The 27,386-nt window shown below is 35.7% G+C and overlaps 1 protein-coding gene and 2 non-coding genes across 30 annotated transcripts in view; all 3 read right to left on the minus strand.

Moving 5' to 3' along the window:
* bt (projectin protein bent) overlaps positions 1-27,386 on the minus strand; it is a 256,610-nt gene that overhangs the window by 125,016 nt on the left and 104,208 nt on the right. For 27 of the 28 annotated variants that reach the window (XM_072304609.1, XM_019048127.2, XM_019048131.2 and 24 more), the window contains exons 2-11: positions 20,439-20,823; positions 18,789-18,810; positions 16,924-17,086; positions 16,275-16,416; positions 11,392-11,527; positions 10,466-10,675; positions 9,210-9,511; positions 7,129-7,349; positions 5,695-6,009; positions 4,589-4,679 (exon numbers count right to left, since the gene is read on the minus strand). In XM_072304609.1, the coding sequence (XP_072160710.1) occupies positions 4,589-4,679; positions 5,695-6,009; positions 7,129-7,349; positions 9,210-9,511; positions 10,466-10,675; positions 11,392-11,527; positions 16,275-16,416; positions 16,924-17,086; positions 18,789-18,810; positions 20,439-20,751 (1,915 nt within the window). In that variant the 5' untranslated portion in view covers positions 20,752-20,823. The remainder of the gene's footprint in view (positions 1-4,588; positions 4,680-5,694; positions 6,010-7,128; positions 7,350-9,209; positions 9,512-10,465; positions 10,676-11,391; positions 11,528-16,274; positions 16,417-16,923; positions 17,087-18,788; positions 18,811-20,438; positions 20,824-27,386) is intronic. The other variant, XM_019048132.2, reaches the window with a different exon arrangement.
* Positions 22,293-22,366, minus strand: TRNAT-AGU (transfer RNA threonine (anticodon AGU)). Its single transcript has one exon. It is a non-coding gene; the product is annotated as a tRNA-Thr (tRNA).
* On the minus strand, positions 23,865-23,938 carry TRNAT-AGU (transfer RNA threonine (anticodon AGU)). Its single transcript has one exon. It is a non-coding gene; the product is annotated as a tRNA-Thr (tRNA).

The following is a 27,386-nucleotide window of genomic DNA, read 5'->3' on the forward strand; positions in this document are numbered from 1 at the left end:
AATTAAACCAAAGATAAATTTTAGTAACAACGACAGTCTGTCAGTGGATTGAAAAAAAAGTTGGCAAATTACTCATGCTTAATTTATTGACCAACTAGAGACGAAACTCATACAGTAAAAATATTCTCAATGGTAAGAAAAACAAAAGAGTTTAGAATACATACGTAAAAATTTTAAATATACCTAATACAAGAGATAAATGACAATGCTGAAGAATAAGAAAGTGTTCACAGTGGAAGTGTAGTATTATTTGAAATGTGGTTTAACATAGAGAAGTTCATGAATATTGCAGAAAAAAATGATAGAGGCAATTTCTCAAAATAAAGAAAATGGAATCAAGAGTAATGGCCAAGAAAGAGTGCACATGAAAATTTATTTTTCCTCCTTGAAAAATTATCTAAAATATTTGAAAATTGTAACAAAAACTCCTTCAATTAAAAGACTCACATTCCTTGGTGCATAGGTACTTCCTAATGAATCTGAACTCATTTTGGATTTTCTGTTGAAGTGTATGAGGATATAATGTAAGAATATGTGGTTGAAAGAAGATAAAAGAAGCGGAATGCCATTGAAAGACTAAAAAGGAAGGAGAATTTCATCAATGGAGGGGTGTTAGAATGAGGTTGGACTAAAATGATGATCATACTGATATCCTTTCAACGATTTTTCAGTCAATCCAGGTAGAATTATTTGGGAAAAAGGGATCAAAAGAATAGATTAAAGTCTTTCAGTAACACTCCAATGCGAGTACTCAACACTACATATATCAAAGGAAAAATTACTTCAGTTATGGGTGGGTGAGAAGGTATAAAAAAACAGGAAACACACTTTCCATACGTCACAGAAGGATTGACGAGTTAAAAAAAGAAATGAAAAAACACGGAATGGATCAAGATACGTAGACAGAAGTCAAAGATATAAGATGAGGGGCCCAAAAAGTGTTTGGCAAATTTAGGCACTTTAAAACTTAAGTTTGAAACTAAAATTACAAGACACATTGAATGGTTTTCGGAAGTTTTAGAATAGTTTGATGAAATGCAACCATCAAAATGACGAGCAGAAATTGAAATGCATTTTCAGGAATATTTATTGATTACAGGAATGCATGCACACATTCGTTAAATTCAATTTTAATGGAACGCTGTCAATGGACTGGCTGTCTCAATCAAATTAAACGGATTGAGATGAGTGCAAGAGAGATGAATGAAAATTCTAGTTGGAAAGAAAAGAACAAGTGAGAGATACTGTAGGATTTAAAAAATGGGAAAATACTGATTATTGGGGCATTAATCAGAGCTGAATAGAGATGACGGACATGCATACAAGTGAAAAGAACTTTTGGAGGATGGAAAACTCATTGAAAAACTTGAATGGGGATACTTAAATTGTTCCTTGTTTCGTTTGAAAAAGAATGTAAAATGGCATTTGAAATACATGAAGGGAATACTGGAGGTAACTAAGTTAAGTTATTTTATGATAACATTCATGGACTGAACTAAATTGTAATAAATACTGATTAAGTCGAATACTTGACACTAAATCGAAAAATGCAAAAAACCTTACGACAAATATTCATTGATACGAGGACTAATCCCACTTAAAATCGACTGAACAAAACTAGAAACTAGAAAATCTAATGGTTAGGTAACAGAAATATTAGAAACTAGATAAAATAAAAGAGAGATAATAATACTGAGATAAAACTTCACACTAACTACAGAAGAATGTTCTTGACTCGGAAATATGCACGAACAAAATACTGCAACAATACTTTTTTCTCGATATCTTTGTGATTAAGTTTGAAATTATTACAAAATAGCCCAAAAAAAAGATTTGGAGACCACATTTATAAACTAAATTAAGAGGCTATACCCCTTGAATGATTCGTCCCTCAGGCGTTATGCACTACCCTTATGATTTTATATCACACAGTAAGGTTTTTAAAACACGATAATAATTGAGGGAAAAAAGGATTAGAACGGAAATTACTCGAACTATTTATTATTACATAAAAGATAGAAATTAAGAAATTGCTATGACTTAAGACAGTTTTTGGATTTTTCTCGCTCTGATTTCAAATAATTAAATTAACAGAGGGTGGCTATCTGTCTCAGGAGAAAAGCAACAGATGAAAGCTTCACTATTTAATGGCATCAAGATCTCAAATTCAGAAGGAATTTCTTGAGACAAAATTATACTCTTTGGATCCAAGTTTTTGAAAATAATAAAAGTAAACTATTTTCATGGAGTAAAAAAGATTTTGAGGGTCTTAAAATCAATACCAGAAATTGTAACATTACGGTTATTGATCTTGAAAAATCCAAAGCACTTCCAAAGTCTGAGGGATCATTTAGAATTTCTTGAAGTGCGAAAATTGTGGAGCTCAAAACAAAAGTATTCTGAGACCAGTCTCAAAGCTTGTTACATACTGTACAGAGCATTTCTTAGGTCAAAAAGACAGAGTTACTCAAAAATTCAAAAAGGGGGCTGACAACTCAATGAAGAAAAATACTTAGTACGGTTCAAATAATTCAAGAGAGTATATGATGAGGAGCAAAAGGCTGAGATTTACAAAAGAGTAGACTTTCCTCTGAAAAAAGTGTTTCATCAAAAAGAGAGTCCCTGTCCGCTTTAGCAATTTCTGAGGGGTCCTGGCCGTACCATTGTTCACTGAAAAACCCCCGAGGCTTTTCGCTTTTTGGTTCAGTTCAATACCCTGAAACAAGCAATGAAGTTTCCTATATGCTCAGGTATTGCAGAGACTGAAAAAAAGATTTTGGAAAGAATGACCATGGAAAACCTCATGCAAGACGCAAATAGATCCTGTGTCAATGAGGTTTAGCACCATCAGTGGGGTTTTCCGGTGAACAATGACGAGTTTTAAATGTTCCTGGGCTAAATTTTACCCAGAAATTTCTAACTCTATAAAAAATATGGGCATGATTTTTATTTTTATTACAACTCATGGGTATTTTAAAAACGGTTACAGATTGTTAGTGCATACTGGCTTTGGGATTAACTCACAGATACTTGGCATAAATGACAATATTATGGTATGATTCAAAAAGTTTAAGTGATCGCCATCATAAGTTATAGCTATGCACCCTAGTGTAACACAAAATAACTTACTGAAAAATCGCAAATTTAGCTTGGAACTTTTTTTAAATTTTCATACTTCAAAGCAAAAAAACTTTAATAGAAAAACTTTTGAGAGGTGCGTTGACCACAGGATAAATTCGAGGATATGTATCATGACTATGGCTATCGTAGATGAAAATTGAAAATTTGACGATGTCAGGTACATCTTACAAATGAATACAGATTTTTCTTTTCATTCATACATTACGCTTATTGAAAAGGAAAAATGAAAATAGAGCTACTGTAAGGTTAGAACAACCTCTCCTCTTGAGAAAAGAAGGCAGAAAGAAAAATGCGAATTTATTGCGCCATTTACATAGTTAAGTAAAAATATACGATTGGACCCTGTTTGCCTTTTTGTGATGTTGTGGTGAGCATTATTGTTCAACTGGGTTGAAAAGTCATCACTACTTACATCATCAGATTGATCAGCATTATATCAAAGGTGCTTGAAAATTCCTAAAATATAATCTTTGTGTCTGGAAAGAGCAATTATTTTTGTCTTGACCACTTCCATTGGGGAAATAATTGTAAACATACTAATCTTAACGATTAAACATTAAACAACTTCATTTAACCTATGGTCCTTTTCAAAACTAAAATACAATTTCGAACACCTAAAAATTTCTTTAAAACAGTCTGCATTTTGATTTTCACTGTCAAAGAAGGATAATCTGAGCATTTCAGCACAAAGCAGTTGATAAAGATTTTTTTCACCGAGGCAAAAATAATTTGTCACTTTTAATGTGACCTTCCGCGGAATGTTCAGAAGTGATTTGGGGCAAAGCAAGGTAAAGACCTTTTCTTATTTTGGAAACCATGGCTCCTAAGACAATCAGCATTGAAATAGCAAACGAAAGCCACATCCATTCTATGGGTTCTGTTCAGTTCCCATATTCGGAATCTTATCGGATCCAATTTAAAATACAAACATTAATACATTCCACATTTCTTAATTTGAAAAAGCCTAGGATTTTTTGAGGGAAGGGCACTTTCTTTTACATTACCGTAATACAGGGTGATCCAAAATTCCTACACCACCCATATAACCTCTAGGGTTTCTACTCCAGAAACTTTGAGGGATTCTAAAAGTCGTTTCATTTAATCTTGGACCAATCAAAAAATTTCAAGTCTGTATCTCAATTTGTCCAAAAGTTACAAGGTTGGTGTCTGGTGCTCGTGGTGAGGGACTCTTGGATCATCCTGTATATATAGGTGTAAAGGAATTGGACAATCCTGAATTTTTATTTTGCATCATGCTGTGTGCAGTTAAGCATACTATGAAAAATTTTACATGTGATATTCATTGAAGGATTGAGTGCAATTTGGCATGGATAAGCAGCGTTGTGATGGTGATTTCAAACATTACAATGACTGATGATAAGCAGTGGTAGGGCGTGAGGGCTAAAGTGCATAAGAATGAATAATAATGATAGCAATGACTACTTACTTTCAATGTTTAAGGTTAAATTAGCGTTTAGTTCGCCACACACGTTTTTTATATTGCACTTGTAGAGGCCAGAGTCTTCTGTTCCAGGGTCCTGCAAGAATAAGGGTATGATAGAAGAAACGGTAAAAATCCAGATGAAATGCAAGGGCTTCTATGAATAACATGATGCATTTCCCCCTGGTTTTTCAGCTTGCTTCCTCCTCAAAACTTACCCAATATGTGTTTTCAAACCCTCTTATATTTCTAAGAGAATTTTAAGATCCGCTAACCTTCATGAGTGATGGTACCAAGTTTCAGACTTCTGCAGCCTGATTGTTGAAATTTATATCGGCACGACAAGAATCGAAAATCGATATATTACACGGCGCAGATAGGGCTATGTCTTGTCTTATCGTGCCGACGTAGCCAGTTAAAGTTTCAACAATCCGGCTGCTGGTATAATTGTTCATTAAGATATGAATAAAAAACTGTGTTACATGTAAAAACAGGGGATGTCAGAATCCATTTAAATAATAAATATTGAGCTAAATAATTTGCAAAAGCTCATTAATCTCCTTAAGATTCGTCTATATGAGCACATTGCAAAGTAATAAAACTTAATGAGACCTGTTGTATGTAAGTCCTTGGAAGATGGCACCATTTCACCATTTGTAATTTTTTCCCTATTTTAAAAGACTGATAACATAGATTGTCCTTTTTTTTTTGGAAGTTACTAAATATTTATATTTTTCGAAAAACCATTACAAATCGTAACTGCAATCACAATTTGATCGATACCAATCGCTCTACCTCTTTACACATCATTAGCTAGATAGTTCATTTTATGCCTTGAAAAAAGTTCTCTGTAGAAACAGCGGATGTGATCTTTTTTTAAAATCACTGTACCTTGTTGACATTTGCTTCAAATTTAAAATTCTAAAGCTCATTTTTCAGAGAAAGATCCGTTCTATAATAAAGTTTTTGACTGAAACCTATTTGCTGCACGGACATTGAAACGCACAGCTCCGAAAACCTTGAATGCAATTTTCTCAAAACTTATGAACGCAACATCCGCTGTTTATACATAAAAGGCTCCATATGCATTGAGGAGACAATCCAAAACATACCTTAAGTTCCAGTCGAATATAATAAGTTTCGCTAGATTTTTCCTCGACCCTCCATGATATCTTGGTTGTCTGCTTCAAAACCGTTCGCTCGTGGTACCAAACAATGTCGGGTTTCGGTTTCGCCCTCACCGTACAGTCCATGATGACTAGTTTACCCTTATTTTCTGAACGTATCCTTGGTTTTTCTACAAAGGTTGGTGGGTCGCCTTCTGGCTCCGCCTCTGCTTCGATGTTAAGATTTAGGTTAGCGTTACTCTCACCGTACTCGTTTTGTACATGGCAGCGGTACGTGCCACTGTCCGGTCCTACGGGATCCTGAAATTAGTTGAAATTCAACTCAATAGTAAGCATCTGATTACAATAGAGATCACTAAAGTTTGTAATGATTGAGAGATATTTATGAAAATTAATTACTAGTGTGAAGTTCTTCACTTGATGACAACGAGAGATTAAGTTTACCACATTTTCATACTGCAGAAACTGCTTAGTAGATTATGGTTTTTTATACTTTCATACAAGCAGAAAGTTTGACTTTATGCATTAAATTGCATAAATATCTTAGTTAGGAGTTACTTACAAGAATTGCTCTTAAGTAAATCTTGATCAGCTTGAAATTTGTATGAGACGAAAAATATCATAATGCTTAAATTCATTGAGAGTTTTTGCATTTATCTGAGCCATGATATAGGTCAAAGGGTATATATATATACCTCATATATATGTACAGTGTTTTGGCCAAAAAAAATTCCCTTTGCTTAAATGCAGGCTTTGTCTAGTAGTCCATTCAATTCATGTTACCTTGAGGTTCCTCTGATGGGTGTGTGGAGACCAAAATTGTACAAAAAATCTCCCTGAAAGCGGGTTTGGCGTTTGATGTAAACGTGGAAACTCAATGACATCTGAGTTTAAGGTGATTCGATGGACGCCATATTTTGTGTCAGAACGGCATGCGATATATCGCATCATCTGGTTCCATTTTTTCAGCTTCTCGTCATTTTTCTCCGATTTTGAGATCGCAATTCTGTTGTCAGGAGACTAAAGCACTCACTTACCAATTTTAACAAACAAATTCAACATAATAAAGGCGTGGTTTTTTCAGAGAGAAAATATCGCATTCGAGTGCAGTTTCGATATCAGTATCGAATGCGATGTTTTCTCTCTAAAAAAACCACGCCTTTATTATGATGAATTTCTTTGTTAAAATTGGTAAGTGCGTGCTTTAGTCTTCTGACAACAGAATTGCGATCTCAAAATTGGAGAAAAATGACAAATAGCTGAAAAAATGGAACCAATTGATGCGATGTATCGCATGCCGTTCTGACACAAAATATAGCGTCCATTGAATCACCTTAAGAAATATGAAAGGAAATTTTGAAATCAGGCTACAGTATTTGATGGTTGAATGTAAAAGAGATTAAATATTACAGTACTTACTGAGATTTCCATAACAATTTCGTACGTATCTTCCTGGCTGGTCATCTTCATCTTAATCTTAGAAGATTCTTTGATTTGTTTCGTGCCTTTGTACCATGTGAATGTGGGCGTTGGCTTGGCAGTGCACTTGCATTTCATGACAATCAGAGTTCCACTTTCATTTGGAATGATTTTGGGTTTCTCGATGAAAGAGGGAGCAAATCCGGCTCCATTTTCACCACCTACAAAAAACAAAACATCCAATACATAGAGATATGTGCGAGAAATTTGATTTTCTCTAATTCTAGCAGCAGCACAAAGAAGAAAAAAAATGACACTTAATACAATTTCATCATGAAGACAGGACCCTGCTGAGCTGAAAAAAGTGCGCAAATTAGGAGATCACACATGTAAATTACAATCCACGATGTTGCAATGCAAGTGACTCCTGTCAATAACTCACATTATAACAAGACAGTTAAAAATTTTAAAACAATGGTCTTAAAATGGAATTAATTACGAATTGATCATGTTCATATCCTCCATAATTTTTAAAATCACAGTAATTCCACTTTAAATTGAAAGAGATAAATGTAAGAAAGTTAAAACTAGAGAGCAAATCAAATGATATGTTTCCCAAGAGAAAAGGAAGGAAAAAAAAGATATGAGATAAAATGTCTAATCACGATGAAGCGATGAAGGAAAAATTTGATGACATTCCTGGAAAAAAAAAAAATAAATAAAATAAAAAAAACAGCATTGGTTATGAGCAATTTTGAAAATTAATTTTAAAAAATCCTGCAAGAATGTTTAGTTTGTTAAGTATTAAAACGAATTTATACAAGAACAGCTTAAAAAATAAGAAAAGAATTGACAAATTTTGGCTGAGGAGTAAACTTGAGAAGATCGAAGTAGGTTAGATAACTTTCGAAGGAGATGACGACTCGAGCGCTTGGAAGATACACTGAAAAACATACACTTTAAATTATTAGTAAAATTATGTACAGCTACAGTAACAGCACATTAAATGAGTTATCAATCATGGGAGATATATACATTGTAATAGCAGATTTGCTACAAAGATATCACAATAAATATAACATTTCAGACGAAAAAGCTGAGGAAAATACAATTTTTGGACAAAGAGATGACAACAAAATCACTGCGACAGATTTAGGTACAAAAGCTGCAACCTGAAAATATTAGCAAAGAAATGTAAGAGATTAGGGAAAATTGCCGTTATCAAAATGAATTTCGAATCACACTCTATTTTGTGATTTTATAAAAGATTTGATCTGCATTGATAGATGGGCGAATTATTCTGTATTCTGGCGGTATTAAAACTTTTATCTAAAGGGGACAACAAATTTGCAATACGTACAATCTATCTTTTTGCAGTGTAAATCTTGGTGACAAGTGCTAAAATTTGCTACTTATGATTATCCATGCCAAAGAGGCTAAACAGAGATATAAGGATAGAAAGTGATTAATCAGTCAGAATTAAGGCATTTAATTACAAGTTCCTCTTCAAAACTTTAGATAGAAAAGGATACACTCAACCAAAATTTTGGACATAAACTCCTGAGCCAGATATCAAAATCGACAATGACCTAAGATAATTGAAAAAATGAGAATAGCAGATGACATCATTGCTTTCTTTTACTTAATAAATATAAATGAATTGCGATTACTGGTTCAAGAGTTTTATTGTACCTTCCTGAAATTTTAAAGAGGAAACCTATCAAAAAGTGATTTAATTATGGCCTTTTCTACATGGGCACTAGCTTCAGATTTTTGTTAGTGCTATAATTTTAACATAATTTTGTGAGTTACTTGTCTTTATCAACCTGGGCGAACTTCCGCTTAACTACAATGACAAACTCTAACTAAAATCAAGCATAATCAAATAAACCCTATTTTTCACTTCATCAAACAAGTTTCAACTGAGTTACAACCAGTTGATCAAAGTGACTGTGCTCAGTTCGCTGAACTATTTCGTCTGAGGTTCAGGGTAAGTTCGCCCATGTCAACAAAACACTATGAGTATTTATATCGCTCAATGTTGTCCTCTTTAGATTTGAGAAAAATTGTTCCTGGTATACCTTGGAAGTTGAGAGCAATGTTGGCATTACTCTCTCCACAAACGTTGCATGCATTGCAGCGGTAGTTCCCGCCATCCGCTTGTGTAGGGTTGGAAATTTCTAATTTTAAAAGATATGTGTCTTTGCCAGTGGCCTTTTTGGACATTTTAATTCTACCCGTGTCCAAAATGACTTTGCTTCCTTGAAACCAGGTTATCTCTGGCACTGGATTTGCTTCCAAAATGCATTGCATCACTAAAACGTCCCCCTCTTGATGAATTGTTGGTTTTTTCGGAAACCGAGGGGGTTTTCCATCTGGAATTCTGAAAAAATAATTGAAGCAAAGTTTATCAGTAATGGAGAATTTGATCGCAAATTTGTTATTACTTCATCTAAGAGTGTTTGAAGAGTTGATTTTGAAGTATTTGTTACAATGGACCACTAGACGAGCTACGAATTTCAGCATTCTGATAATGTTTCGTAACTCAAATTTCACGTAGAACCTGATGCGCACAATAAAATTTACCGCAATTAACTCCTTACGAAGATATTTAATGATTTTAGATGTGTGAATTGAAACCACCAGCTCATGAAAACTCAATGCTCTAGGTGATTCATATCGCGCGCTAAACGTTACCATGACAGTCTCTACGATATAAAAATCTGGCAACCTCAATTTTGACGCTTTGGCTCAGCTGTAGCAAAGTGCTAATAGTTTGAACAACACATGGTGGGAAATGAACATTGCTCAATTGAGAAGCTTCCTGAAACCGTTGTAGTGCGCGATTTGACTCACGTAGAGCTTTGAGTTTCTTGTGAGCGGGCTATTCAAATTCCTCGTAACTAATGTGAAATAAAAACGTTACTATCTTTGTTAGGAGTTGGTTTCAGTAATTTTCGTTGTGTGAATTGTGTTCATTCTTTCAAGCTTTGACTTTCTCGTAATTTAGACTTTTCGTAGCTATGTAGCTGATTCGAATGTTTACGATTTTATCAGGAGTAAAGCTCTGAACTATTTTACTTTCTTGTAATTTAGACTTTTTGTATGATGTCCACGATGTATATATTGTTAAGCTTGTGACAACTAATGTAAAGTAACTGTGATATATTTATGTTCCGATGAATATGTACTCCGAAGATGGCGTAAGCCGAAAGGTGCCTCAGTAATTAATAAATATTCAATACAACACCTTGGTTCTCATTCAAATTTACAAATTAAAATGGTGTTGTTCCAATCACACCTTATTAAAATTAAATTCACTGGTAAATATACTTACTTTGGTTTCCCTGATTCGTCGTTGGCAAAGTTGAGATTGATTGTTGCTGTTCCTTCACCATGTTTGTTTTTGGCGACGGCTTTGTATTCTCCACCGTCGATAATTTGAACATTAAGAATTTCTAACCTAGCTATGTGATATAATTTTTGATCTATTTCTATTGAGGTTTTATGTCTACTATCATCTTGAACTAATTTCCCTTTATGAAACCTGCGTTGAACAAACAAAAACATTGCCATCGATTAGAAAATTATGTGCGCAAGAGTAGCAAAGCATGGTCCCTAGATTCATTGAGCCTAATTAATGCAAATCATTCAAGTCATGCTAGTGTCATGAAGTTCTAATGAACAACCAGCTGGTGTCAGGAATCTAAGTCAATTTTTTTGTCAGAGTCGTCCATTACCTACCGCCTTATTGAGGTAAATAATCTCATAGGGCTGCTGAATTATGATTTACTTTTTTGGGCTTACATAACAATCATCAAAAAATGAGTGAGAAAATTGATGGAATTTCAGGAACAACTTGCTGACAGTGGATAAATAGATACCTCAAATAGTTTATAGACTTTTAAGAAACTACATCTGATATTGTACATTTATTTTGCTGAAATTTTTTTGGTGCTCCATTTGACTTGAAACGATTTCTTTTGTGGGCAATTAACATACTTGACAAAAAAATTTTCTCATTTAGAAAATTGAAAATTTTTAGAGTGTACGCCAAATTTCATGTTAAAATTTGACGATGCGACTTTCTTGGGCAATCCATGTGTAAAAGCTTTCGATATGATACTTCTCGATTTTCCAGGAATTTATTCTTCATTAGACAATTCTTTAAAGTGTGCACATGAATTTTGCTTGTATCCTAAAGCCAGTGCCTCCAAACGTCTAAACCCTATTTTTTAACGTTGGTATGAGAACAAAACTTACCATGATATGGAAGGTTTCGGATCTCCTATTAGTCTACATTCAATAACTATGTCAGTTCCATTGTCTGACTGTTTTGTGATTGGTCTTTCCGTGAAGGTAGGTTTGACTCCATCTTCAGGTACAGGAACTTCATCACCTGGTCAAAACATATTCTAAAACCTGTATCATGTCTACAAAAGACTAGATGACGATGTCAACTGGTCAGATCATGAGAAAAAAGTTAACTCGTATAGTAAAAGGCATGCAAAAAAAGCAAAAGTTGAAAGGCAGGATCATTCGCAACAGATGAGAGAAAATAGGCATTTTCAAAAGTCCAAGAAAAGCCTCAGGATGCACAAGAGAGAAAATTTAGGTCTTAGGTAAAATTCTATCAACTCAATGATTCGTGATGAATTTTTAAAAAAGGAAAAGAAAAATACGAGAATTCTGTTGAATGAATACATGGACAGACTTTCAATGATTAAAAACGAAACATTGAAAATATTTCAATTGACATGCTTCGAAATGATATTTGTAGTAGCGTTCAATAACATTAAGGAATTAGATGTTTTCTCATTTTACAAAATATATTTTTTACTTAAGTTTTGTGGTCCTGACTTTTTTAATGGGAAAGCTTTTCTTGATTTTTCGAAAATGCTGGAAAACACTTTAAATACTCAAAAGAGCGTCTCTGTGTAAAATTAATAGAATGCTCCACATAAAAACCTCAGGGTTTTAAAGTTGGAAGAAATTTTAGTTTTGGACCTATTGCATCTAATTGCATGAATTAATTCAATTCCTTGGCTTGAGCTAAAAAGAGGAAACTTTGAACGGAGAGCTAAATAAAACTATCAGTGAAGAGGCTTGAATTGAATAGATCAAGTTAACTGCTGTTTAGAAAGTTTTATTTTTAATTCAAAAGATTTGTTGAGAATTGCGGGGGTACGTAAAATACTGGCTGGATCCCACGTCCATTAAGAAATTAAAGAAAAACTTTAGAAGCCTAAGTCTTTTCAAGAAAAAACTTATCATTTTTGGGTATATTCTGCTATTTTCTGCAGTGCTGGCTGGGGAGGGGTAAAAAGATATTGACATTTTTTCATTAGATTCCGAATAAATTTGAAAGGAGAAGAATATCTTCATCTCTGACGAATTTTTTACTTTTGCTTTTTTAGGTTTTTTTAGCTCTTTAGGCTGCACAAGCTCTTTATCACAGAAAAGGGACTGAATCTTTCCCACATTCTTAGATTTTAGGAAATTCCATTAAAATACTGAGATTTTCACGGGAATCATGCATTCACGTATAGCTCTTAAAGATACATATTTACAAAAACAGATCACTGAAGGATTAATTTTAAAAAATTATTTTGGTTCTTGTGAAGGAAAGAGGAGGTATAGAGCGGTTATTGAGATTAAATTAGGAAGTAAAAGGGAAACATATTTATAGAGAACTTCAGGACGAATTTTTATGGAGAACTGGAGAGGCAACAAAACTTACGACTCTTGAATTTGCATCTAAACTTTTGACTACTTAGGAATAAAAAGGCAATAAAGTATATATTCACTTTTGAAAAAATTAGTCTGGAATTTTCATTTCAAAAATAATTCATACAAACTTAATGAAACCATTATTTTCATCTTCTTCTTCATTAATTTCATCAATATGAAAAATTTGAAGAAAAATTAATTTGCTACGGGGAAAATGGAAAAAGATGATGTAAGAGAGAGAGTAATAATAATTGCCAACAGATTAAAAAAAGTCAATTGCAAATTCGTTGACTTTCACATCTATTCAAAGGGGCATTTCCAGTTTTCATGAAAAAATAAAACATATCGACGGTGTAAGTCCGCAATCACATAACTCGTTTGCGGTGTCTGAAAATCTCTGCCTCTATGTTATTTTTATAAAAGAGAACAAATTCACGTCATTCCTTGAAGTTTATGGAGCATTTTCTTCGCACAGAGGAGAAAAATCACGGCATTTTTAAAGAGTTGTCGTTGAGGAGTTTTCCAATTAAAAAATAAAGTATGACAGGAAGTCTGCGACGTCGGAAACCGAGTTATATGATTGCCGACTTACACCATCGATATTCAAAGTGCTCAAACTGAGGTCATGAAATTCTCTAGCTACACTGAAAAAAGAAAGAGCAAAATCAAAAGGAATGACTTTGAAAAAAAAAAAGATAAAGGGCTGAGAGAAAACTTTAAAACAAAGGGGTAAAGGGGGGGGAGTCCAAACGGAAGGATTGGTTTCAGGTCAAAATAGTACAAAGGTTGGAGTACACAATAAAATATTTTTAGAAGAATGCTTCCTAAAAGTACTAGAGAGGGTGGATTTTGCGGTGATCAGCTACTACTCAATTCCCCTTCAAATATGAGACAGAAAAAATCGGAAGGAAAAGGGAAGAAAAAGAAATCCAAAAGACCAAAAATTTCACCGGAAACCTGGATAGTAAAAAGGAATGGTAAATTAATATTTTTTTTTTCCAAATTATTAAAAACTCTGGAGTAAAAAAAACAGGGTACGAGATTCTGAAAAACAAAAAAACCGAGGATTAAAAAACCTAGAGAGGATCTATCAACAAAATGCTGAAAATAGGGTAAAAGTGGAAAAAAATTAGCAAAATAGTGTGTAGGAGCAAGTTTCAAAAAACAAAATATAATTTTATATTTTATACTAAAAATTAGGCTTCAGTTTTTAAAAGGAACACTAATCTGAAGGAGCAGAGGTTTTTAACCCCAAAGAAGAAATGTTGCCTCAGTCAGAAGATCTAACACGAACAGTATTGTAAAATAAAATGAAACTCGATTAAAGCACTTTCAAAGAACCTGTCTCTAATAGCGGCTGTAGATTGACACAGCACAGATGAATTATACAATTATAGATTGAAAAAATATGATTGTACACATCAGAAATGAACCAATAATAAAGTAGAGAATATCTCTTCTAGTTTTATTAAGAAACCCACAAAAAGCGATTTGCAAAAGCTGTAACAAGCAAAGGCTTGACAGGCAAATCAGCAAATCACACAAAAACTTTAAAAATTAAAAGAAAATGCCACTAATTTTGAGAAAACACCCATTGGAAACATAAGATATTCTACCTAGCAAAAAACTTGACTAACTTTGACTACCTCCCTGTTGCACAAAACTTGAAAAAAAGAAGAAGAAAAAGAATCCTCTGATCTAAATAAATAAGCTCGATAATTTCAAAACCACTAAAACTAAATGTAGGTACTAATCTTTTCCTTTAATGAAACGAAAAAACCTCCAGATGTGAGACACATAAAAAGAAAAAAACAGAAAAAGGGGATAAAAGAAGAGTGTAATAGCTGAAAACCCAAAATCTTATGTTACAGCGAAGCTATTCTTTGAAATGATTAATTTCCATTTACTTTGGGATTACATTTGCAATGGATAACATATTATTTATGATTTTTCGAATACACAAAATCTTGAATCTAAAATACTGTGAGGATCTGATGGTCTTTTCTCAAACTTGACAAGAAATAAAGTAGACTCAATTAAAAGTGGGCTAAAATTTTCTGATGTTAAGTTTTATTTTTTCGCAAAAGGGACGATGAAGACGGACACTGGTTGGGTAAAATGGATAGATATAGATGAAATAAAAAGAGTAGAGTAAGGTAAGAAGATAGAAAACGGAGGATCGGGATATAAGAGATATTTAGAGAAAAACATGCAGACGAAAGTAAACGGCTTCATAAAATTACAGTGAGACCTCGATTTATCAGATAGCACTTTAACGGATCAATTTTCCGGTCCCTTCAAAGGCTTCAAGCTATCCAAATCAACAAATTCTGCAATCTGATAAACTCGTCAGTAAAATCCGAAAAATTAAGGACTTACTATGATCTTGCGCGGGGCATTCAAATGTTAGTAGAGCATACGAACTAAGATATTAAATAGGTATGTAGTTTAAATGTGCAGTAAAAAAAATAAACGAAAGAGATGTCAGAGCGTACATTCATTACAGCACTCTCCCTCTTTAATTCTTCATGTAAAAATTAATGTAACAGTCAACCATTCATTAAAAAAGTTCTTCAGTTCATTAGAGTTCAATACAAAACTGGGAAATTATCTTGTGAACTTGACAGAAGCCAACATGGAGGGGGGGAGGGGGGCATGACATTGTTTATCCATTTCACATAAGCGAAAGCTCATTGTAAAAAATTGTGTCCCTCTTAATAGTTCTTGGTCAAGAATTTCTTTCAAAATTTTTTTTGAAGATAAAACATATTAAGAAACAAACGTCAATTGGACTATATTTTTGAATAAGGAACTACAATTTTTGGCTCATCTGTAAAATCACTTGCATACATGTGGAAACTAAAGGGTGCGTACGCTTTTTCTAAACCAAGCCAGAAATTGTAGTTCCTGATTGCGAAGTGTAGTCCAATTGGACAGATTTAACTAAAGTCAGCTGAGCTAGATCAGATATTGCCGAAATTTCTTGGAAGTTTTAATTTTAAAAAAGAAATCTTAGCAAAACTGAAACTCAAAATGTTGTGAGTACATTCTTCATGATCTCAGGTAAATTCACTGAGTTTACAAGCATTGATTAGTTCAGTTCCTTGTTGAAAAAATAAAACCTGACAGAAAACTAGGCAACATGAAATGTAGTTCAGCTAATTCTGATTAAATCTGATCAATTATAACATGTGTTTCTGACAGAAATCATAAGAATCAAAGTATATAGCTAGCTGAGTCTTAGTGCTATTAAAGCTATAATTCACGGTAAAAGCAAAATGATAATCAAACTGAGCAAAAGTCACATTGAAACCACCGTTGTCCAACAATAAATTACAAGGGTGGGCAAAGCACTACTGCCAAAGCAAGCCAACAAGAAATGAAGACGAGAATATGTTTGAGAACTGAGAACTTACTGTCAAAATTTAAACTAATTGTAGCATTACTTTCTCCTAATTCATTTTTGGCGGTCACTTTGTACTTCCCCGCGTCTTCTACCGTGACATTTTTTATTTCTAGAGTTGCAAAATACGAATGGCCATCTTTTTCTATTGTTAACTGAAAGTAAAAAAAAAAATAGGATAAAATTCAATACAAAATGAGGGCTTCACTAAGACGGCAAAAGCATGACTCCCTCAAAATGTGAGGCACTGGTTGCAAGAATTAGGGTATTTTAAGGTTGACTTTTTGTCGATAGTGATAGGTGATTTTTCCAGAATTTGCGCTATGGAGCACTGTAGCATCAAGAAGAGTATTCCATAAAAATTTCAATGAAATGCATGTATTCACTTTTACTTAACCAGATCATAACAAATTCGTACATTTTTTTTTTTATCAACGTAGGATTAAAAAAGAAAGTGCTCGTAAAGGCAACTATACAGAAATATTTCACTTAACTTGAAGAAATCACCGCAAGAAAAACCTGACTCCAGGAAGGGGGTCAATTCTCTCTTTAATGTTGTGGACAAAAAATGTCTGTCACAAACCATCGGTTCACTTTCCCTTCCTCCAGAAAAATTTAATGCGAAGGTTGCTTGATCAATGATAAGTGGAAAACGAGCTTACTTTGTGTCTATTTGATTCTTTAACTGGAGTTCCACTATGTGACCACAAGACAGACGGCTGGGGGTCGGCTTGTATTCGACATTCAAATAATAATCGTTTGCCATCATCTTCTTGCCTAATTGCGGGTTTCTTCGAAAATGTAGGTGCGAGTCCATCTATTTGTCTGCAAAACAAACACGACTCAATTTAGTGATGGAAAAATGGAAAAACCATGTTATTGATAGGAGCAAGGGGGAATGTATTTAAACATGTTCATTGCAAAGAGGGAAAATGAGAGAAGCTCCTCTTAATGTATCTTCCATCCAATTGGATCGTAGAGATTATGAGGACAATGCCTCCTGAAAGATTCCTCTCCTTTTGGTGAGGCTGACTATGCAGTAGGGTGTGTAGCTTGACTGCTATTCACATGATGTGTGAAAACTTCAAATTCCCATAGCATTGAATAAGAGATGCAATGAGGGGCCTCTCTCAGATAAGGGTTCCCTTCCTTTACTTACTCTTATTTTATATTATCGGCCAACACTTAAAAGGATAAGCTGGATGATACTGTGATCATAAATGCTACAAAATTGAGTGAGGCAATGGTCACTTTTTAAAAGTAACATCATTGATGGTCATATTCACTCGATTCCCATCACAGAATGATGATGGGCCTGTTAGTAACTTTTGCTAGAGCAAAAATGGACCGCGTTAAACAGAAAGGAGCCAAGCCACATCAGCCATTGCCAAATTTAATTGAGCAATTTAATTTTTTACATAAAAACGGATGTACAGATTTTTTTGCAAATTTCAGTGGATTTTCTCTATGGTGCGAAGCAAATTCCTTAAAATTTTCAAAGGAATCCACACTAACATTCTCTCGTAAAAAATTAAACTGCCCGATTAAATTTGGCAACAGCTGATGTGGCTTGGTTCCTTTCTATTAAACGCGGTCCAAATAAGAGTTGTTCCTCACAGATAATGTCTCAAAAATCACAATGAGTGCATTGGCAAACTCTGGAATGCACTCTTAACTTCACAATCTGCGTAACAAATTTGCGTTTTTTTAGCTTCCCGCTTCAAAAAGGATACTATGACACAGGTGAACATTTTGATAGAGGAGTCGTTCCATTCAATCCCTGCTCAATATGGTCGACGCTTCCGCGCGCAAGTTGAGGAGAGCACGAGGTCAATCAAGGTGCATATCTAACAACGCGAGAAAAATGTGAATGTAAACACGCCGAATGTTATTAGGTGGTTAGAATCATCGTCTCGTCACATGTGTTTTGGCAGATTGACGTCGGTTATGTTGAATATTGCACAGTATTCTTGTGAGCAGGGGTTGGATGGAATGACTCCTCTGATGAAATATTCACCTGCGCCATGGTATCGTTTTCGAGGCAGGAGGCTCGAAAAAACAAAAATTTCTCATGCAAATTGTGAAGTAAAGCGTTGGTTTCAGGCTTTGCAGATGCGCTCATTGTGATTTTAGAGACATTTCCTGTGAGTAACAACTCTTATAATAGCTCTAGCAAAAATTTGCAACAGGCCCAATAGAAATTGGGGCCAGATGACCGATGGATAAGTGTCTTCAAATTAGCTAACGATTTTAACTCCTCATCGATAAATGTGAATGCTATCAAGGCTTGATTGAAAGGGGGAGATGCACATTGGCCACAAATTACAGAGTAGCAGCGGCAGATTTCAAGAGTTATGACCTTTTTCCTTACTTTTCAAGCCTTCAAGGGTCATCACTTTCAGAACCCAGGAGGCGAGAAACTGTTTTCAGCCCAGGGTTCAAAGATCTGCCAATGAATACTAAGGGTGAAAATAATGATACAGATCGAGAAATATAATAAAAAAGAATAAAATTTGAAAGAACTTACTTTTCTGAGGGCTCGTCGGCGGCTGAAAAAAAAAAAGGAAAATTAAAATTACAAAGGGCACAAAGCAAAGGCTGCAGTGATCTGAGAATCTATAGCATCATACAGGAAAGAAATGCATTTTTTTTTGCCAGGAATTAAGCTGAACCACCTACAGCTCATTATATTTTAGAAAATTATCATATTCTTTAAAATACACAGCAGTTTTTTAGGATTGTGAGGTGTCTTACACTAGTAAAAAGAAGACATACTTCTCTATTTTTGATGGTTTACAGTTCGCCAATGATACAAAACGCGAACATCTTCGGACTCACGCCGAAATCCAAAAGAGGATAACCAATCATGGTTACTTGGTTGTAGAAAACGAAGAAATTGTAAAGAATCTGAGTGCTGACCCATGTTTTTCGTGCACTCCTGCACTTTGCTGCACTTCATGTCTTGCAATTGCATTTTAAATTGTAAACATAACCTTAAAGTGCGATAGTGGTTTTCTCTTTGGTGGCGGGAAACATGGAGGAGGGGAGGCGATTTAAATTTTTCAGATTAGCCAGCCCAAATATAGTGAAGTTAGAATTAACTAGGAATTAACAATATCTTTGGAATTAGCATTTCCTAAAATCTCTTTGTATAGAAATATTTGGGTAATCGGAAAAAAGTCTACAATTATTTTAATTAAAATTAACGATTATCATTTAATAACAAATTAAAGTTCACAATGTTGTCGGCTAAATAACAACTTTCTCACTGTGCTGGCTTTTGCAAGGGTTGGAGAAACTGCCAATAGCTAGGAGAATTTTTAAATTAACCCGCGAAATTACAAATATATATTCCACAGGTGTTGTCGCGCAAAGACCAACAATGAAGTTTTCTGATTACTTTACTTTCACTCGCAGATATTCAATACTTTCGGGAGAAACTTGCCTGTTTTCAGGCAAAGATTTATGTTCCCATTATAATGATGCAGTTTTTATAGCTGATACCTCTACGAGAACTGCATTAGAGCTAGGTTACCTACTCCTGGTTTCTATATTGAAGGTGATTCGTCAAGCTCAAGTGACGTGGTCGAACTGGCATGCGATACATCGCATCTTTTAGGTAAAAAATCTCGGCAGATTTTGAATTTTCAGCAAAAAAAAAGGACGATAGCCCCTGCGCATGAGCCTAAAGAATCATTCTAAACCCAAAAAAAATCGGCAATATTCAGAGAAATGAAAGCAGGATAGTGTTTGGAAAAAAACCTCGCATTCGATACAAATATCGATAGCTGAATCGAATGCGAGGTTTTTTTCCAAACACTATCCTGCTTCCATTTCTCTTAATTTTGCCGATTTTTGGGTTTAGAATGATTCTTTAGGCTCATGCGCAGGGGCTAACGTCCTTTTTTTTGCTGAAAATTCAAAATCTGCCGAGATTTTTTACCTAGAAGATGCGATATATCGCATGCCAGTTCGACCACTTCTTTTGAGCTTGACGAATCACCTGAAGATGTATCGGAGGAGTTAGGACAAAAAGACATTATTTGCAAAAATATAGGTGTTTCGATTACGATATAAGGTGGTAGATTCCTTCTTTTTAAAATATATTTTTCAACAATTTCCCATCCTCTGGTGCAGAAAGCGTCTCGATAAAATTGACAAAGTGAAAAGTACTCACGACTAAAGTTGAGATTGATGGATGCGGCAACCTCGCCCATTTTGTTCTTGGCCTTGACCTTGTAGAGACCTGCGTCTGTCTCGACAACGTCTTCCAGCTCGAGGACGACCACGAATTTGTTGGTGGCGATGGTCTGCGTCTTCATCACCGTCCTATGGTCCTCCTTAAGCTGGGTCTCGCCCCTGAACCAGGTGATGTCTGGTTTGGGGCTGGCCAGGAGCTTGCACTCGAACACGAGCCGGTTCCCGTCATCCTCCTGTCTCAGCTGCGGCTTCTGCGTGAAGCTCGGCGCGAACTCTTCTGCCACCCCCATCTCCCCGATGGTCGGAGGCAGAGCGCACCAGTCGGATTCGTCTTCTAGGCTCGATCGTCCGCTTTAGTCGACCTGCAAACAAACGTAAACCACGGTTCGTCAGTCACGGATGCCTCAGAGATAAGGATCTGACGGCCCATGTAGGTGTGGGTCGTAGGGTCACACGGTGTGGGGATCGTGGAGCCATGTGGATGTGGATCGTGAAACCATGTGGATATGGATCGTGGAGCCATGTGGATACGGATCGTGGAAGTAAGAGGGGTATGAATTGTGGAGCCATGTGGATATGGATTATGGATCGTGGAACCACGTGGGTATGGATCGTGGAGCCGTGTGGGTATGGATCGTGGAGCCGTTCGGATATGGATCGTGGAAGTATGAGGGGTATGGATTGTGCAGAGCCATGTGGATATGGATTATGGATCGTGGAACCACGTGGGTATGGATCGTGGAGCCATGTGGATATGGATCGTGGAAGTATGAGGGGTATGGATTGTGGAGCTATGAGGATATGGATCGTGGAACCACGTGGGCACGGATCACGGAAGTATGTGGGCATGTAGCGTGGAACCACGTGGGTACGGATCGTGGAAGCACGTGGGTATGGATCGTGGAAACATGTGGATATGGATCGTTGAACCACGTGGGTAAGGATCGTGGAAATATGTGGGTATGTATCGTGGAAACACGTGGGTATGGATCGTGGAGCCACGTGAGATTGTGAATATGTATCGTGGAATCATATCTTAAACGTTCGGTTCGTAAAATCGTATACTGGTGTGGATCGCGAAGCCACAAAATACGCGGGTCGCGGAATCATATCGCTATGGTTTGTAATTTCGTGCAGCCATACCGGTACGGGGATCGTGGAATCATATCGGTTGTGGATCTTAGAACTGCGCGTGTCGATATGGTTCGTGAAGTCAGTGCTAAAAAGGACCATGTTGAAGAGTGAAACATAGCACCGTGTTGGCGCCGACATAGTACCGAATTGGTCGGCCTGCCGAATAGTGGCCAACATGGTGTCAACATGGAACAATGTTGAGACCACGTGTTGATACCGTGTTGGTATCAACATGCGGAACAGTGTGTCATTCACCAATATGATCTCAACATGGCAACAGCATGATGTTTTTTTTTGAGGGAAATTTCGACATTGATCGTTGAGCTGCAAACATATTATACTGCCGTGCTAAGGAAAAACGCCGTATGAGCCTTCAGGCGTTGCCAAATATCCATCGGTAAATCAATAATTCTCGGGAAAATTTGGAAGTATTTTTCTTCCAATGTTTCAGGTAATTTTGTTCGAAATTTTATCTAAAGTTCTTGAAAATTTCTCGGAAAAATATTCATAACATTCCTCAAAGATAATAATTTTAACGAAGGAAATTTTGCAACTCTCGAATGTTCATACGGCGTTTTTCCTTAGCACGGCAGTATAACCCGAAGCCAGCATGTACTTCTAACTTCTAACGTCTTTCAATCGGACCATTTTCCACGTGAGAATTCATCCGATCAGAGAGTGCAAAATGTAATAAAAAAGGCACCGGCGAGATTCGAACTCACGATCTCCTGTTTACTAGACAGGCGCTTTAACCAACTAAGCCACGGCGCCGCACGATTCAAGTGAAAATCACTTTTTCTCATAGTGTGGGGTGTGGATCAGTTTCTATGCTCTATTTTCGCACGGATTCCGTGATGGTAGTCGCGGTGTATGCTAGATAACAAAACTTGCAAGCCATGCAACTTCATGACTTCGCATGGAAAGTTTAAAGTACAAAATTATTTTCGAGGAGTAAAATTAATCTTCACCTAGGAGTCGTCTAAAAAATTACGTCAGAAAAATTTTTCCGATGAGTGATGCCCCTTCTCATCCCCCCCCCCCCCCGCAAAATATATTTCAGCTACTTATGCCGATTCACAAATTGTTTAAATCCAATGCGAAGGGATCCTCTCATTTATTTTTTTTTTTTTTCAGCGGCAGATCGCAATCGCAAGAATTATCACAGGTTGTCATCTGCTTAGGTGTAAAAAAACTACGAGGCACCAGCTAGATTCGAATTTACGATCTCCTCTTCACTAGACAGGCGCTTTAACCAACTAATTGTAAGCCACGGCGCCAACGGTTAGACGATAGTGGACGCAGCAATTTTGATAATGAACATTTCATGAGACTCTAAGAATCCCAGTTGCGTTGAGCGAGCATTTGAAAAAAAAAAAAAAAAAAAAAAAAAAGAGAGAGAGAGAAAATGCAGGATTTTACTCTCTATTTATAGGAAAGGAATGAACAATATAAAAAAATTTCAACTTTTTTTCTTTTTTTTTCTTGGAGGATGACAAAAACTATGAATGAAAAAAAAATAGATAAAGAAAAAATCAAATTAATTAAGATGTACAATAAAAGATGCAGTGAAGAAAATGAAAAAATAAAAAATGAAGGGAATACTAACAATACGAAACAAAAAAAAAATGGGAAAAATAATATCAAGTATAGCGATAAAACCGAAGAAAATTTTAAAAATGTAAAAAATAGAGGGCGAATAGTAATTTTAAAAAAAATAAAAGTAAAAAAAAACAATAGAAACCAAAATGATTTATAAAATTATTATTTAAAAATAAAATTAAATTCAAAAGAAGTAAAACATGTAAAAATGGAAGACATGAAGAAGAGAAATGTTTTACCGATGGAATATTAATTTATAAATCTTCATTGGAAAAAAAGGAAGGAAGACATTAAGTAAAAACGATCGAATTATTGGAGCGTTGGCAAAGTTAAGTGCCTTGATTTCTCTATGAACCGTTTGGGTATTCAATTATATTTATTTATTCCTAGTAAATGTGATAATAATGTTATTTTTTTAATTTTCTTTACACATAAATATTTCAGATACACTTCATCCGGAAATCTACACTGTATCGAGTGGAGGCGCATTTACTTTATTTTATTTTAGTAGGTACGGTGAATTTGTGAAAAGAGGACTAAAACTCCTATTAATGGCACATGAGAAGAAATAAATGTGAATACGAAATTTTAATGAACATGTCAAATAGAGCAGTCACGTAGAAACTGTTTCGAAAAAAAATAGTAAAAAAAAATTCCAATGAAAACAAAAAGGCACCGGCGAGATTCGAACTCGCGATCTCCTGTTTACTAGACAGGCGCTTTAACCAACTAAGCCACGGCGCCGGTTAGAGGCGGCGGCGGAAATTATAGCTGTTAAACGCTTGGCGGGTCACGCCTCCGCTATCTCTCTTGCACTAATGGGCATCCTATCTTCCCCTCTCTCTCTATTACATCGTCTCCCCTCTCAGTTCATTCTCTCCCACTACTGCCAAGTGGACGCAGATTATTTAATTTAATTAAAAGGAATTCTTAGCCGCGGTAGGTCGTGAATGATGCTTTACATGGGAAAAAAGGAAAAGTATGTAAATAGACTGATATTTGACATTTGTCACAGACAGTTAGTTGCTGTAGAGATACTTGTAGTCAGAGAATATTCTGTTTTTAATCTTCGACAAATACTTTTGAACACGGGCATTTGTGTTTTTCGCCAATCATAGTAGATTTCAATTTGTTGTTTAGTGGAATTGATTTCTACCAATATTTATTAGTAATACCGATTATTAATTATTTACAACCGATTTATTACTGAGTAATAAATCGGTCGCGACCCGTGCGGTTTCATGGTAAATTAATTTTTGTTCAGTCTACGTGTGTTTTAGTTTTTATTTCTCCGATTTTAATATTTTAACGTGTCTCGCAATTTCGAACGCGCACAATGTTTTAGTGCTAGTCAAATAAAAAAAAAAAAAAATTTAAAAAAAAAATAAAATAAAAAAATAAAAAATAAAAAATTGTGGCCTGAAGAAGAAAATAATTTTTCCGAAATGTACATCGCTTAAGACAGGAATTAATCGAGAAAAACCAGGACGAAAAGATAACTTACAGGTAATAATACCCAAACCTGGTAAAATGAAAAACCCATATAACTTTTTTTTTTTTTTTTTTTTTTTTTTTTTTTTAAATTTCTTATTTTCATTAAATAGGTGGATAAAAAGCCAGAAACTTTAAAGAAGCAGATGGAAATGAGAAGGAGGAGGAAAAATAAGAAGAAGTTGAAGAAGGGAAAAGAAGTGAAGAGGCTCCTTTTAGTTTATACACAGGGCAAAACAGTATGCGGTAATTATGATCGTGTGAGGTGAGTGCATGAATGCGATGCATCTGTTACATTTGTAGCGTTCAGCGATTTTGAAGGCGCATCATACACCTGACGGCGTTCTGCCGTTACCGCGTACACCGAACGCAACAAGCCTGCGGTAATTTTCAAGGTCATCCAGAGGAAGAGCAAAAAAGACCAGGGCCGCCGACCCCTTGGCGTCATAAAAGTAATTTTTTCACGGCGTTGCCAAATTTTCTCCCTTTATTGGTAGAAACTTGATACTTCAGTTTTGATCAGAAACTTGTTTCCTTCACTTTAAAATGAATGAACTATTAGACAGGGTAAAAATCTAAGTAACACGTATCATAGTTTCTCATCAAAATTTCACCTAGGATTCGTAGACAATGTACAAATGATTAGAATTAGGAAATTCAACCCCCCCCCCCCCCCCACTTCCAAAAAAAGACCAAACTCGACGTAGCATGTAGCTCAAATCGGTCACTGAAAAATACAACTTATTGTTTGGCAAATTCATAAAGTTCGGTGTACCATAAAAATTATCTTTCTCCTCTGCGGGCCGATTATTGAAATTTAAACCAGCCCGATAAGACATCGAATTGCGATATATTGCATGGTTGAGATAGGGCTATGTCTTGTCGTGTCGGGCTGACATAGTTTCAATAATCGGGCCGCTGAAACACGGTCCTTCCGAAACTGTTAAATATATTCAGCTTTCTAAAAAAAATCATTACATCGCAAACAGCACTGAAACTGGTTCGGTGCGCAGTTTGACACAAGAATACATTGGTCTGTCATCAAGCAAGAAGCCTGATTTTTTTTTAAAATAAATGCTGATACCATCTGTAAGTTTAATTTGGAGTATTTGTAAGTGTACCTTTTTTCATGGAGAATTTTTATGAAAAGGGAGGTTACAGCGGGAGTGAACAAACGTCAAAATATCGAACAAATTTTACTAAATTACTAGTTTATCGCTATCTTCGGCAAAATTAGGACCCATTACGTCTAGAAGCTTATTATCTCAGCTGCTCTTTCTCGAAAATATATTTTTAAACGATGAAATACATATATTAAGTGAGGGAAAGTGAAAAGTATCGCAGAGAATATTTTCGAGATTCTTCAAAACTTCTTAAGACGACTGAGGAAAAATTCAACAGAAACTCGAAAAAAAAATCAATTAAACTCGCTTCGTAACGCTTCGCTCTATACCTCCACCCCTTGTAACGCCGCGTAACGCTGGAGGGGCGTTACATAATTGGACTGTATTTTGCAATTTGGACCTATAAATTCTGGCTCATCTGAAAAAACACTTATGTGCAAAGAGAAACTAATGGCACATACGTTGTTTTTAAACCGGGCCGGAATTTATAGGTCCAAATTGCAAAATGAAGTCCAATTTAGGTACGGTCCCTTTACGACTAGTTGAGTACGAAACTACTCCTGACTCATTTTACGGTCCATCTGTAAGTATCTAGCTGGCGTCGCAGCAGCCAAGATGCTGTAGCACTACACCATTGCCATTTCTCCGGGTATTCCACCGAATTTTCGGGGAAATATCGTACTCTGCACTCTGTAACTTGGCATCGTGGAGCGCCAGAGCGATCGGGATGAAAGTGGACGAACCCGCGAGTGTGGGAAAATATTATTTTTGGCGTTTGAGGTTTCTGGCTCGTGACCCCATTATTCCATTGTGTTTACATCCAGACAGCCACCGTTGATGTTTCCACCGGCCGGCGGTGATGAATCCCCACGGATGAGAGGAGAAAATTCGCTTGATCTACATTCTTTTGCGAAGTAAGCGAATTTTAATTGGACCGCGTTTAACAGAAAGGAACCAAGCCACATCAGCTATTGCCAATTTTAACTGGGCAATTTCATTTTTAACAAGAGAACGTTTGTGCGGATTTCTTTGAAAATTTTAAGGAATTTGCCTCGTACTATGGAAAAAATTCACTGAAATTTGCACTAAAATGCGCACAACCGTTTTTATAGAAAAAATTAAATTGCCTGATTAAATTTGGCAATAGCTGATGTGGCTTGGTTCCTTTCTGTTTAACGCGATCCAATTGGACCGCGTTGAGCAGAGAGGAACCAAGACACTATTGCCAAATTTAATTTGGTAATTTAATTTTTTACATGAAAACGGCTGTGCGGATTCATGTGCAAGTTTCAGTGAATTTTTTGCACTGTACGAGGCAAATTCCTTCAAATTTTCAACGAATTCCGGAAAAACATTCTTCTTAAAGACGATGGCTGATGTGGCTTGGTTTCTTTCTGCTAACCGTGGTCTAGTTGGTCTTGGGCGAGGAGAGGTCCAATTGGACGTATTTATGCTCTACATTTCAATTTTAATACATAAATGACCGAAAATGTGCTGTCTGTTGCGCTGACTTCTTACCGCGTAACAGACAGCACATTTTCGGAATTCACAAAATACTAATTGAGAAGTAGAGCAAT

This window comes from Bemisia tabaci, chromosome 9 (genome assembly GCF_918797505.1).
Source record: "Bemisia tabaci chromosome 9, PGI_BMITA_v3".
In the NCBI taxonomy this organism is placed as follows: Eukaryota; Metazoa; Arthropoda; class Insecta; order Hemiptera; family Aleyrodidae; genus Bemisia; species Bemisia tabaci.